This window comes from Physeter macrocephalus, chromosome 15 (genome assembly GCF_002837175.3).
Source record: "Physeter macrocephalus isolate SW-GA chromosome 15, ASM283717v5, whole genome shotgun sequence".
NCBI lineage: Eukaryota > Metazoa > Chordata > Mammalia > Artiodactyla > Physeteridae > Physeter > Physeter macrocephalus.
In genome coordinates this window covers 36837028-36852213 of record NC_041228.1, presented here as the reverse complement: position 1 = coordinate 36852213, position 15186 = coordinate 36837028, and the positions used below count along the sequence as shown (strand labels likewise).

At 37.1% G+C, this 15186-nt stretch overlaps 1 protein-coding gene across 11 annotated transcripts in view; it reads left to right on the top strand.

Moving 5' to 3' along the window:
• Nucleotides 1-15186, top strand: part of VPS13B (vacuolar protein sorting 13 homolog B) — an 802500-nt gene that overhangs the window by 490576 nt on the left and 296738 nt on the right. For 10 of the 11 annotated variants that reach the window (XM_028500192.2, XM_028500193.2, XM_024115869.3 and 7 more), the window contains exons 32-33: nt 11032-11158; nt 13579-13722. In XM_028500192.2, coding sequence (XP_028355993.1) covers nt 11032-11158; nt 13579-13722 — 271 coding nt within the window. Of the gene's footprint in view, nt 1-11031; nt 11159-12021; nt 12288-13578; nt 13723-15186 lie in introns of those variants that run through there. The other variant, XM_055091334.1, reaches the window with a different exon arrangement.

Genomic DNA, 15186 nt, shown 5'->3' with positions numbered 1-15186 from the left:
TCTCCTTAGGTAGGTTTATTCCTAGGTATATTATTCTTTTTGTTGCAGTGGTAAGTGGGAGTGTTTCCTTAATTTCTCTTTCAGATTTTTCATCATTATTGTATAGGAATGCAAGAGATTTCTGTGCATTAATTTTGTATCCTGCTACTTTACCAAATTCATTGATTAGCTCTAGTAGTTTTCTGGTAGCATCTTTGGGATTCTCTATATATAGTATCACGTCGTCTGCAAACAGTGACATTTTTACTTCTTCTTTTCCAGTTTGGATTCCTTTTATTTCTTTTTCTTCTCTGATTGCTGTGCCTAAAACTTCCGAAAGTATATTGAATAATAGTGGTGAGAGTGTGCAGCCTTGTCTAGTTCCTGATCTTAGTGGAAATGGTTTGAGTTTTTCACCATTGAGAACGATGTTGCCTGTGGGTTTGTCATATAAGACCTTTATTATGTTGAGGTAAGTTCCCCCCATGCCTACTTTCTGAAGAGTTTTTATCATAAATGGGATTTGAATTTTGTTGAAAGCTTTTTCTGCATCTATTGAGATAATCATATGGTTTTTCTCCTTCAGTTTGTTAACATGGTTTATCACATTGATTGATTTGCATATATTGAAGAATCCTTGCATTCCTGGGATAAACCCCACTTGATCATGGTGTATGATCCTTTTAATGTGCTGTTGGATTCTGTTTGGTTGGAAGATTTTTAATTACAGTTTCAATTTCAGTGCTTGTGATTGGTCTGTTTATATTTTCTATTTCTTCCTGGTTCAGTCTCGGAAGGTTGTGCTTTTCTAAGAATTTGTCCATTTCTTCCAGGTTGTCCATTTTATTGGCCTAGAACTGCTTGTAGTAATCCCTCATGATCTTTTGTATTTCTGCAGTGTCAATTGTTACTTCTCCTTTTCCATTTCTCATTCTATTGATTTGAGTCTTCTCCTTTTTTTTCTTGATGAATCTGGCAAGTGGTTTATCAATTTTGTTTATCTTCTCAAAGAATCTGCATTTAGTTTTATTGATCTTAGCTGTTGTTTCCTTCATTTCTATTTCATTTATTTCTCATCTGATCTTTATGATTTCTTTCCTTCTGCTATCTTTGGGGTTTTTTGGTTCTTCTTTCTCTAATTGCTTTAGTTGTAAGGTTAGGTTGTTTATGTGAGATGTTTCTTGTTTCTTAAGGTAGGATTGTATTGCTATAAACTTCCCTCTTGGAACTGCTTTGCTGCATCCCATAGGTTTTGGGTTGTCGTGGTTTCATTGTCATTTGTTTTAGGTATTTTTTGATTTCCTCTTTGATTTCTTCAGTGATCTCTTGGTTATTTAGTAGTGTATTGTTTAGCCTCCATGTGTTTGTATTTTTTACAGGTTTTTTCCTGTAATTGATATCTACTCTCATAGCTTTGTGGTCAGAAAAGATACTTGATATGATTTCAATTTTCTTAAATTTACCATGGCTTGATATGTGACCCATGATATGATCTATCCTGGAGACTGTCCCATGAGCTCTTGGGAAAAACAGTGTATTCTGTTGTTTTTGGATGGAATGTCTTATAGATATCAAGTAAGTGCATTTTGTTTAATGTTTCATTTAAAGCTTGTGTTTCTTTATTTATTTTCATTTTGGATGATCTGTCCATTGGTGAAAGTTGGGTGTTAAACTCCACTACTATGATTTTGTTACTGTCGATTTCCCCTTTTATGGCTGTTATCTTTTGCCTTATGTATTGAGGTGCTCCTATGTTGGGTGCATAAATATTTACAGTTGTTATATTTTCTTCTTGGATTGATCCCTTGATTATTATGTAGTGTCCTTCTTTTTCTCTTGTACTTGTATTTCTTTTATGGTCTATTTTGTCTGATATGAGAATTGCTACTCCAGCTTTCTTTTGATTTCCATTTGCATGGAATATCTTTTTCCATCCCTTCTACTTTCAGTCTGTATGTGTCCCTGAGTCTGAAGTCAATCTCTTGTAGACAGCATATATACGAGTCTTGTTTTGGTATCCATTGAGCCAGTCTAATGTCTTTTGGTTGGAGCATTTAATCCATTTACATTTAAGGTAATTATTTATATGTATGTTTCTATTGCCATTTTCTTAATTGTTTTGGGTTGGTTATCACAGGTCTTTTCCTTCTCTTGTGTTTCCTGCCTAGAGAAGTTACTTTAGCCTTTTTTGTAAAGCTGATTTGGTGGTGCTGAATTCTCTTAGCTTTTGCCTGTCTGTAATGGCTTTAATTGCTCCATCAAATCTGAATGAGATCCTTGCTGGGTAGAATAATCTTGGTTGTAGTTTTTTCCCTTTCATCACTTTAAATATGTCCTGCCACTCCCTTTTGGCTTGCAGAGTTTCTGCTGAAAGATCAGCTGTTACCCTTATGGGGAGTCCCGTATATGTTATTTGTTGTTTTTCCCTTGCTGCTTTTAATATTTTTTCACTGTATTTAATTTTTGATAGTTTGATTAATATGTGTCTTGGCGTTTTTCTCCTTGGATTTATCCTGTATTGACTCTGCTTACTTGACTTGATTAACAATTTCTTTTCCCATATTAAGGAAGTTTTCAACTATAATCTCTTCAAATATTTTCTCAGTCCCTTTCTTTTTGTCTTCTTCTTCTGGGACCCCTATAATTCAAATATTGGTGTGTTTAATGTTGTCCCAGAGGTCTCTGACACTGTCCTCACTTCTTTTCATTCTTCTTTCTTTATTCTGCTCTGCAGTACTTATTTCCACTATTTTATCTTCCAGGTCACTTCTCTGTTCTTCTGCCTCAGTTATTCTGCTATTGATTCCTTCTAGAGAAATTTTAATTTCATTTCTTGTGTTGTTCATCATTGTTCATTTGCCCTTTCGTTCCTCTAAGTCCTTATTAAACATTTCTTGTATTTTCTCCATTCTATTTCCAAGATTTTGGATCATCTTTACTATCAGTACTCTGAATTCTTTTTCAGGTAGACTGCCTATTTCCTTTCGTTTGTTTGGTCTGGTGGGTTTTTACCTTGCTCCTTCATCTGCTGTGTGTTTCTGTGTGTTGTCATTTTGCTTAACTTACTGTGTTTGGGGTCACCTTTTTGCAGGCTGCAGGTTTGTAGTTCCCGTTTTTTTCTGGTGTATGTCCCCAGTGGCTAATGTTGGTTCAGTGGGTTGTGTAGGCTTCCTGGTGGAGGGGACTAGTGCCTGTGTTCTGGTGGATGAGTCTGGTTCTTGTCTTTCTCCTGGGCAGGTCCACGGCTGGTGGTGTGTTTTGGGGTGTCTGTGGCCTTATTATGAATTTAGGCAGCCTCTCTGCTAATGTATGGGGTTGTGTTCCTGTCTTGCTAGTTGATTGGCGTAGGGTTTCCAGCACTGGAGCTTGCTGGTCGTTGAGTGGTGCTGGGTCTTGGCGTTGAGATGGAGATCTCTGGGAGATTTTCGCTGTTTGATATTACGTGGTGCTGGGACATCTCTGGTGGACCAATGTCCTGAACTCGGCTCTTCCACCTCAGAGGCACAGGCCTGACACCCGGCCAGAGCACCAAGACCCTGTCATCCACATGGCTCAGAATAAAAGGTTGAAAAAAAGAAAGAAAGAGAAAAATAAGTAAATAAAATAAAGTTATTAAAAATTAAAAAAAGATTAAAATGTATTAAGAAAATAAGAAAGAAAGGAAGAAGAGAGCAACCAAACCAAAAAGCAAATCCACCAATGATAACAAGTGCTAAAAACTATACTAAAAAAACAAAAACAAAAAACGGACAGACAGAACCTTAGGACAAATGGGAAAATCAAAGCTATACAGACAAAATCACACAGAGACGCATACACGTACACACTCAGAAAAAGACAAAAAGGGAAAAAATATATATATCATTGCTCCCAAAGTCCACCCCCTCAATTTGGGATGATTCATTGTCACTTCAGGTATTCCACAGGTGCAGGTTACATCAAGTTGATTGTGGAGATTTAATCCGCTGCTCCTGAGGCTGCTGGGAGGGATTTCCCTTTCTTTTCTTTGTTCACACAGCTCCTGGTGTTCACCTTTGGATTTGGCCCCGCATCTGCATGTAGGTCACCTGAGGACGTCTGTTCTTCACTCAGACATGATGGGGTTAAAGGACCAGCTGATTAGCGGGCTCTGGCTCACTCAGTCTTGGGGGAGGGAGGGGTACAGATGCAGGGCAAGCCTGCAGCGGCAGAGGCCAACATGACATTGCAGCAGCCTGAGGTGCGCCATGCCTTCTCCCAGGGCGGTTGGAGCATTTAATCCATTTACATTTAAGGTAATTATTTATATGTATGTTTCTATTGCCATTTTCTTAATTGTTTTGGGTTGGTTATCACAGGTCTTTTCCTTCTCTTGTGTTTCCTGCCTAGAGAAGTTACTTTAGCCTTTTTTGTAAAGCTGATTTGGTGGTGCTGAATTCTCTTAGCTTTTGCCTGTCTGTAATGGCTTTAATTGCTCCATCAAATCTGAATGAGATCCTTGCTGGGTAGAATAATCTTGGTTGTAGTTTTTTCCCTTTCATCACTTTAAATATGTCCTGCCACTCCCTTTTGGCTTGCAGAGTTTCTGCTGAAAGATCAGCTGTTACCCTTATGGGGAGTCCCGTATATGTTATTTGTTGTTTTTCCCTTGCTGCTTTTAATATTTTTTCACTGTATTTAATTTTTGATAGTTTGATTAATATGTGTCTTGGCGTTTTTCTCCTTGGATTTATCCTGTATTGACTCTGCTTACTTGACTTGATTAACAATTTCTTTTCCCATATTAAGGAAGTTTTCAACTATAATCTCTTCAAATATTTTCTCAGTCCCTTTCTTTTTGTCTTCTTCTTCTGGGACCCCTATAATTCAAATATTGGTGTGTTTAATGTTGTCCCAGAGGTCTCTGACACTGTCCTCACTTCTTTTCATTCTTCTTTCTTTATTCTGCTCTGCAGTACTTATTTCCACTATTTTATCTTCCAGGTCACTTCTCTGTTCTTCTGCCTCAGTTATTCTGCTATTGATTCCTTCTAGAGAAATTTTAATTTCATTTCTTGTGTTGTTCATCATTGTTCATTTGCCCTTTCGTTCCTCTAAGTCCTTATTAAACATTTCTTGTATTTTCTCCATTCTATTTCCAAGATTTTGGATCATCTTTACTATCAGTACTCTGAATTCTTTTTCAGGTAGACTGCCTATTTCCTTTCGTTTGTTTGGTCTGGTGGGTTTTTACCTTGCTCCTTCATCTGCTGTGTGTTTCTGTGTGTTGTCATTTTGCTTAACTTACTGTGTTTGGGGTCACCTTTTTGCAGGCTGCAGGTTTGTAGTTCCCGTTTTTTTCTGGTGTATGTCCCCAGTGGCTAATGTTGGTTCAGTGGGTTGTGTAGGCTTCCTGGTGGAGGGGACTAGTGCCTGTGTTCTGGTGGATGAGTCTGGTTCTTGTCTTTCTCCTGGGCAGGTCCACGGCTGGTGGTGTGTTTTGGGGTGTCTGTGGCCTTATTATGAATTTAGGCAGCCTCTCTGCTAATGTATGGGGTTGTGTTCCTGTCTTGCTAGTTGATTGGCGTAGGGTTTCCAGCACTGGAGCTTGCTGGTCGTTGAGTGGTGCTGGGTCTTGGCGTTGAGATGGAGATCTCTGGGAGATTTTCGCTGTTTGATATTACGTGGTGCTGGGACATCTCTGGTGGACCAATGTCCTGAACTCGGCTCTTCCACCTCAGAGGCACAGGCCTGACACCCGGCCAGAGCACCAAGACCCTGTCATCCACATGGCTCAGAATAAAAGGTTGAAAAAAAGAAAGAAAGAGAAAAATAAGTAAATAAAATAAAGTTATTAAAAATTAAAAAAAGATTAAAATGTATTAAGAAAATAAGAAAGAAAGGAAGAAGAGAGCAACCAAACCAAAAAGCAAATCCACCAATGATAACAAGTGCTAAAAACTATACTAAAAAAACAAAAACAAAAAACGGACAGACAGAACCTTAGGACAAATGGGAAAATCAAAGCTATACAGACAAAATCACACAGAGACGCATACACGTACACACTCAGAAAAAGACAAAAAGGGAAAAAATATATATATCATTGCTCCCAAAGTCCACCCCCTCAATTTGGGATGATTCATTGTCACTTCAGGTATTCCACAGGTGCAGGTTACATCAAGTTGATTGTGGAGATTTAATCCGCTGCTCCTGAGGCTGCTGGGAGGGATTTCCCTTTCTTTTCTTTGTTCACACAGCTCCTGGTGTTCACCTTTGGATTTGGCCCCGCATCTGCATGTAGGTCACCTGAGGACGTCTGTTCTTCACTCAGACATGATGGGGTTAAAGGACCAGCTGATTAGCGGGCTCTGGCTCACTCAGTCTTGGGGGAGGGAGGGGTACAGATGCAGGGCAAGCCTGCAGCGGCAGAGGCCAACATGACATTGCAGCAGCCTGAGGTGCGCCATGCCTTCTCCCAGGGCAGTTGTCCCTGGATCACGGGACCCTGGCGGTGGCAGGCTGCACAGGCTCCTGGGAGGGGAGGTGTGGAGAGTGACCTGTGCTCACACACAGGCTTCTTGGTGGCTGCAGCAGCAGCCTTAGTGTCTCATGCCCATCTCTGGGGTCTGCGCTGATAGCCGCTGCTCGTGCGCGTCTCTGGAGCTCCTTTAAGCTAAGCTCTTAATCCCCTCTCCTCGCGCACCAGGAAACAAAGAGGCCAGAAAAAGTCTCTTGCCTCTTCAGCAGTTCCGGCCTTTTTCACACACTCCCTCCCGGCTAGCTGTAGCGTACTGGCCCCCTTCGACTGTGTTTAGGCAGCGAACCCCAGTCCTCTCCCTGGGATCCGACCTCCGAAGCCCGAGCCTCAGCTCCAAGCCCCCGCCCAGCCAGGCGGGTGAGCAGACAAGCCTCTCAGAGTGGTGAGTGCTGGTCAGCACCGGTCCTCTGTGGGAATCTCTCCGCTGTGCCCTCCGCACCCCTGTTGCTGCGCTCTCCTCCGTGGCTCTGAAGCTGCTTCCCCACCACCACCCCCTGTCTCCGCCAGTGAAGGGGCTTCCTAGTGTGCAGAAACCTTTCCTCCTTCACAGCTCCCTCCCACTGGTTCAGGTCCTGTCCCTATTCTTTTGTCTCTGTTTTTTCTTTTTTCTTTTGCCCTTCCCAGGTACGTGGGGAGTTTCTTGCCTTTTGGGAGGTCTGAGGTCTTCTGCCAGCGTTCAGTAGGTGTTCTGTAGGAGTTGTTCCACATGTAGATGTATTTCTGATGTATTTGTAGGGAGGAAGGTGATATCCACGTCTTACTCCTCTGCCATCTTGAAGGTCTCCTCCCATTTTTACTTTTTGAAGTAAAGTATTACCCACATGTTCATAGGAGCCCTTGCATATTTTGATTTGTGATTAATCAAACATGAGATTTTTTCAGAATTTTACCTGAAATCATAAACAAGAATGTGGCAGGAAAGCATTTTCTTTTTTACTCTTCCACCTGAAAACCATCACTTTTGTCTTTATTTGTAAGGATGTCAAGCTTATGCCTAAGCAAAATTATAAAACAGAAGTTAGTCTAATTCCCATAGTTTATTGATTAATGCCTGGGGTGATCTAAACCTTCTTGAATTGTATGATTTTATAATAATCCCCTTAAATTTTTTCATGGCTTTACATGAGAGAATGTGTTTTCTCCTGCTGCTTAAAGTACCTGGGAACTGAGTGTAAAGGGAAAAGGGGTCCTGGTGCAGCAGGCAGGAGCAGTTAGTTTATACTTCAAACAGCCAGCAAATATTTTCTACCTTATATATTGGCTGAAGGTATCCTTTGCAACTTGAAAAGGTGACATAGAGGTTAAAGGATAAAGATCTGTCTTGTCCAGCCTTACTTTTCTTTATATCTTAGCATAGTTACTGCAGACAATAGCTACTCAAAATCTCATAAAATATTTAAGTTGAATATAATCATCATAATCGTATATCATACATTTTGTTTTAATTGCATTAGAAGTCACCAGATAGTGTTCCTCTTGGAAGGAAAAGAAAACACACACATACACACACACACACACACACACACACACACACACACACACACACACTAAAATGGTCTTCAACTCTTAACTAAATATTTGATTTTTAAAGTTACTTTACACATCAAATGACTTATCCTTTTGACTATCTAAAAATAAGAGAAATCTGTAAAAATAGGTATAGTTAATAAAATTATAACCATTTTCCAAAAAGTATGTTATATATATTTATTGTTTATAATAAATGTTTGTGAATATTACTGTTTTTTACATTTAGGAATATCCACTCTAAGGGATTATCTCAGTTGATTACAAGTCTTAAGTATCTTCTGGTCTATCTTTCTCTGTAGTGTTTCTAGTTTACTAATTTTTTCTTAAGTTATATCTAAAATTCTGTTTATCCATCTATATTATATGTTTAATTTTAGTAACTACATTTTTTATTTCTGGATACTCTATTTGGTTGTTTTTCAAATCCGTTTTACCTTTTTTGATAGTACCTTGGCTTTTTCCTCCTGTTTTTCATTCCATCCTATATGTCTTTAATGATTTTAAAGAAATTTATTGTATTGTCCATATGTGGAAATTCCATTATCAGAAGTTCTTGGTAATGAATTTGATAATGGGGTTGAATTCTCCTCTTGCTAAAAAAAAAAAATTTTTGCAGTGCATATAAAATCTGTGATTAGGAGTTTATCTTCAGTGGTCTTTGTTCCTGGGAATCCTTTTTGTCAGTTTGAAGGCATATTTCTCCGAAGAGGTTTCACATCTATTTCTGACTGATGCCCTGGAGTTATCAAAGGTCTGATGCCACTTTTATATGAATAACTCAATATGGGTATTCATGGACCAACACAAGTAATATAAGTTACAGCTTCCAAACACACATGGGGTTTTCCCATTATTTTTATTTTAATTTTTAAGTTGAAAAAGCAGGGAGATCTCTGTTTTTTCAGTAATACCTTGTGCCAAATCAGGCAAACTTCCTTGTTTTTTTCTATTTCTGATTGGAAGTTGTTTTTCTGACCTTTTAATGGCCCCAGATCGAAGTTGGCAGCTCGTTTCAAAATCCTTGCCTGTCAGGGATATAAGGATTAGCCCTTTGTCTCAATATGGCCATTAAAAATCTATTCCCTTGGTTTAGTGAGAGTGGCTAGGACTCTGAAGTCATTAACAATGTCAGTTAATACTTTGAGTTTTACTTTCTTCTTTTGTTAGTTTACTAGATTATTATCTAGTAAAATATTAGCAGAATTTAATTCTTGTTGTAGTTATTTCTTCTGTGTTTATTTTTACTTTCTTTTGAATTCATCCTTGAAAATAATTGAATCTATAAAAAAGTTTTTATGATTTAAAAAATATGTATCCTTAACTCAAATACTTACCAGAGATAATACAAAAGAAATTTTAGCACTCTATACCAGTAAAGTTCTAGTTTTATAAGACTATTGACTTAAAAAACTTTTTAAAAAAATTTCTAACATCATAGGTCTTCCATATGTTTTGTTACTTACTGATTTAATTCACATAGTGGGAAAAAATTATGGTACAAACAAGTACTTTTTTTTCCCCATCAGTGCTTCAGCTAAGGTTTGCTCTTAGTTGGTTCCCTGCCATGTTTTCCATTTTAAGGTATTTTTAATACATCGTATATTTTAGCACTCCCCTATGAGAGCACATCAGATGTTACATGTTTCTCACATTGGTCATTTTATGGAATTTGAGCTATTAGGCTATAATTGTGGTGTCTCTCAGGATCTCAGCCCTTCCTCCGTATTCAGATTTTAATACTTCTTCCTGTTACCCTCTATTCACCAGATCTCTTAATTCTTTAAAATTGACTTTCTTGAAATCCAATACTTATGTGTCACAGAACCAGATGATCCAATTTGCTTTTTTGGCAGACACCATAGAAAGCTCTGCCCATTGCACAGTTTCAACAAAAGATACTAGTACTCTCTAGACTACTCTGGTAGAAAAGGATGTAGACAGACTTGAGTTTTATCTGGGCTTTTTCATGAGATAAGTTATGCCAATTCTCTGATCTCAACTTGGTCATTTTATAATAAAAGAGAATAATAGGGTCATATTTATAAGGAATATTAAATTAATGGTTCCAAGGAACTTTTGAGGTACGGCTTGCTAGTAAAACATAGAACTGTATTATTTCATGAAATGAAAACTAAGAATATGGGTAGTAGACTTGAAGATCTGCACTAACACAAGCTTTGGTTTCTCAATAATATTTTCCAATTTTATCTTCTACGATGAATGCACTACTTCCTTTGAAATTATTAGCAATTAGCAATTTTGAATGTAGAGTAGGAATAGTGTGCTAAATAACTGATCAAAGGGTGAGAATGTATAAAGAAGAATTAAAATAGAGGTCAAATGCTGCTCTGTTATCAACTTGCCCTGTGGGCCCAGTTGTGGAACCTTTGTTCCAACTGGGTGGCCTTAGCCCAGTCTCTGAACTTCATTTCCTCATAGATAATGTGGGGCCAGTAATGTTCCTTACTTCACATACAAGGTTGCTGTGAAGAAGAATTCAGTATCAAAGTCACAAAAGCCACTTCACAAACTGTAAAGGCAGTCATAATCTATGAACTCAGATAGTTCTTAGAGTTAAAAAAAAAAAAAGTCAAAGATTAAGAGGATATGTGTGTGAACCTAATGAGATTGGAAAGATGGCAGTTGTCAAGCAGAATGTCAGAAATATTAAAACTAGGAAATTAAAAATGATCACAAAATAGTAAGATTATTTTTGGTAGCAAGAGAGATCCTAAACTGTAAAAACAAAAGGAATTAAAAATAGAAAAAGTAATTTATTGAAAGGTCCTAGGATGCTACTAATATGAAATTGATTAATTATGTCTGAATTTCTCAGTGATTTTTTTATATGAATCTGAAGTTAAGAATTGAAGTTACAAAATTATAATAAAATGTACAGATAGACACACTCAAAATAATAATGTAATTTTGTCATACATGTTTGTAGTACAGAGACTTGTACAAATTTAATGAAAATTATCCTTAAAAATGAAAAAGCTAATAATTTTTATTTTATCTTTTAGCATACGGCGACATCAAGAAAGAAGAGCAATTTTGACTCCCGTTTTAACAGATTTTTCTGTCCGAATAACTGGAGCACCTGCCATCATTTTCACCAAAGTAATTTCTCCAGAAAATATGCACACTGAGGTTAGAAATTAATTTAGGTTTTATTTTAGTCTAAATGATGGAGCAGCTTTTCTTGTGTGTTAGGAGTTTTCATAGTTTCCGTGCATAGGATATTAAATTAGCTTATTATTAATAAGTTATTATTGTAGCTAATAATTATTAAGTACTTTATAGTACTATTTAGGTATTGCTTTTCATGTAATAACTCGTTTAATCCTTATAATAATCCTGTTAACTTCTCCTACTGTCCTCATTTTGTAGATGAGGAAACTGAAGCATAAAGAGTTAACTTATCTAAATATTCACAAATAGTAAGAAGCAGAACATGGTGTGAACCTAACTGGTCTGGCTCCCGGCCATACACTCCTGACCTCTACCGCCTCTTTCTAATGAAAGCAACAATAATATTGACAGATCACTTAGGGTTCTCACATGGATTACCTTACAAAGAGAGTTCTATATGAATTACCTTATTTACTCTTCACAGAATCCTTATGAGGTAGATATTATTAGTATACATATTTTATAGATGAGGAGACTGAGATCAAAAGAAATTAAGTAACTTGACCAATCTTACTAGCCAATTACTAATGGATCCAGGTTTGAAGTCTAATCAATCACTATGGTATACTGCCTCCATGCCTAGAATAGAAATGTAATAATAATGTGATCCATCATAACTTTAAAAATATTCTTCATAAAAGTTTGTTATGCTAAAAACTTTATGAACTTTTTGATCATTCACAGAGTTATAGGCAGTTGTTATAAAAAGTTCAGAAAAATTGGGCACAGATTAAATATATTATTAATCTAAGGTGATAAAAGTTTACATCATTCTTTGAGTTTTTAAATAACAATATTTTGGGGCTTCCCTGGTGGCGCAGTGGTTAAGAACCCGCCTGCCAATGCAGGGGACATGGTTTCGAGCCGGGGTTCGAGCGCGGTTCTGAGAAGATCCCACATGCCGCGGAGCAACTAAGCCCGTGCGCCACAACTACTGATCCTGCGCTCTAGAGCATGCGTGCCACAACTACTGCAGCCCATGTATCTAGGGCCCATGCTCCACAACAAGAGAAGCCACCACAATGAAGAGCAGCCCCCGCTCACCGCAACTAGAGAAAGCCCACGCGCAGCAACGAAGACCCAATACAGCCAAAAATAAAAATAAATAAATTTATATAAAAAACAAAAAAAATATTTTGTATGTGTTATCTTATTTGATGTTTATAGTTGCTCTATAGGGAAAGTTAGGTTAGGCAGGATATCTTTATATCCACAAAAGGTGTATAAAAATTAAGTCTACTTATATCTTTCAGTTACTTAGTAACACAATTGGTTTAAAATACACAAATATATTCCCTTCATCATTACTTGAGGAATAAAATAAGAATACTAACTATAATGAGTAAATGTTGGAAACTTTTTTGGGGGAAAGTTTATTTAACCAGAAAAAGGGGATCATTTCTGCCATGCTGTTCTTTATGGCTTTATTAAAAGCTGCTCTAAGCTGTGTAGTTTGTATTTGGACCCATCATAAGTCTCCTTAAATCCATTCTCTTGGATGACACTATTAGGGAGAAGGTTTGTTGGACATTTCCAAGCATTTGAATATTGTCCACATGCACTTCATGACAAGAGGCAGGGCTTCTGCTTATTAAGTGAAACTTCTGAATTGTTTTTCATTTCTGTTTTCCTTCCCTGAATGGTTTTCCAGCAATGAACGTTCAAGTGACTCAGTTATGCAGCACAACACCAGTTAAGTAGTGGACAGCTACCTAATGCTGCCAAGATTTTAGCAGTTTAAAGAAGTGAAATTAATTAGTCTAGCTACCTTTGGCTTCAGCACTCCATTTTGTTATAAATCATTTGGAGTGTATCCTTTGGAGAATACTCAGACCATACCACTTGGGACTGTAATTGCTGCCTGTAGTTGCCTGTTTACATCTGTCTGCCCACCTAGATTGTAGCCTTCTCAAGAGCAGATTGCCCTTCAAGGCCAGCCTCACTCTCAGTTTTATTCCTAGCACTCTAGTATGCTGCATGGTACTTGGGAGATGCTCACTAAATATTGGTCCGTCTGAGTGGGTGAACAAGATTATGCTAAAGAATTACATCATTGCCTACATATTGAAACAATGATAGTAGTTTGACGTATGAAAAGCCAAATGTATATGAAATGGTGAAAAATTCTTATTGTTAGTGTGTTTCCCTGTAACTAGCACATGGCCTGGTGCACAGCAGGCCCTCATAAATGTTTATTAAATTAATCCATTAAACTGTTGAGTGGCTGTGCTCACCATTTCTGCTATTCTCATTAACATATGAACTCAAGTCCCAGGAGAATTCATCAACATCGTAAAGGTCTAATAAGTAAGAATGATAAATTATCATCTAATGGCTATCATGTTTCTTTATCTCTATTCAACCTTTTTTTCCTTCAGGAAATTTTAGTGTGTGGCCACTCCTTGGAAGTGAATATAACCACAAACCTGGACTTCTTCCTAAGTGTGGCTCAAGTTCAACTCTTACATCAGTTAATAGTAGCAAATATGACTGGAGTGGAACCATCAAGCAAAGCCACAGAGGTAACTATTACCTGATTTTGATTAGGCTTACTGCATTTGTGCCAACTTTACATTGATAATAGGAAAACAAAAATGAAGTGCTTTCTGCTAATTATTCTATATTTAATTTTATTCAAAATATAGACATAAATCATTTTGGATTGGTGTTCTTTATTTTTGAAATTTGTTTGGTCTCTTTTCCTGTAATTTATCATGCACCTTCACAAAATTGCTGTGGCCCAGCCTCAGAAAAGCCTCTTTTAAAAACATGATTTTATTGCCCTGCTGCAATTTTTAAAGTGCAGTGCACAAAAACTGGTATAGCTTTCACTTACTCAGATACATTACAGGGACAGGGCCTCTTTTGGAAGTGAACTTTGTGAGAGTACTGTGGGAATATCTTCAATAAATAACTTCTAAAGCATTCGTTTCCCATGCTCAGTGAAGAATGGACACAATCAAAAAACTTGAATGCCTGCCTAGAATTTTAATTTTGATCCAGTGTTCATTGGAAGCCTACATTGTAACCACAAAGCATGTCAGCATGAAACAAAGCAAGCTGCTTGTTAGACGCTTCTCAAAATATTTTTTCTTTGCTTTTTGTTTCCGTACTTCTATAATCATATCTGTACTTAGAATAAATCTTTTATAAAATCTCTAGTGAAGAAACTGTTTATCTTTGAAAAAGGCATTGCTTATATTTTTGTCATGAGTTATGCAGAAGGCTCTAAGTGCTATTTATTAAGGAGGAAGGGAAGGAGGAGGTGTTCACTGAGAGCCACTTGATGCTAAGCAAGCGTGCCAGGTACTTTTATGTAAGTTAACTCATATATCTTCAAGCATGTTATTACAACCACTCTGTGAGGTACATGTGAACATTATCACCATTTTACAGATTAGGATATTGTGACTCAGAGGTAATAAGTGACCTGTCTGAGATCATACACACATAACTAAAAAATGGTGGATCTGAGGTTTTAATTTAAGTCTTTCAAATCAGTGCTTTTTTCATTCTGCCATGTTTGCTGTACTATAACTGTTACATTAGTCTGAATCACCTTTATTTTTTAAATTATTTAAAAATGATAAAGCTTTTAACTTTCATAAAGAAAGATTCTCTAACTATATCATCTTGTACCACCCATGATTTGTTTGCTCAGTATCTTTTTTAAAAGGACTATAAAGCTGTATACTCTTCAAAATATTGACTTGTTCCCCAGTGTATTTTAGACAACCCATAAGAATATAGATATATGATATGAAAATAAGCAGAGCAAAAATATTTCCCCGTGGCATTTTCAATGAAGTCCTTGAAGCAAGTTGGGTTGGAAACAAATTCCTATATTATTTGTGCCAATTTTATGAATCTATCATGTCAGTGAAATCTAACTCACAGATTTCTTTTTTATTTTTTTTTTATTTTTACTTTTAAAACATCTTTATTGGAGTATAATTGCTTTACAATGGTGTGTTAGTTTCTGCTTT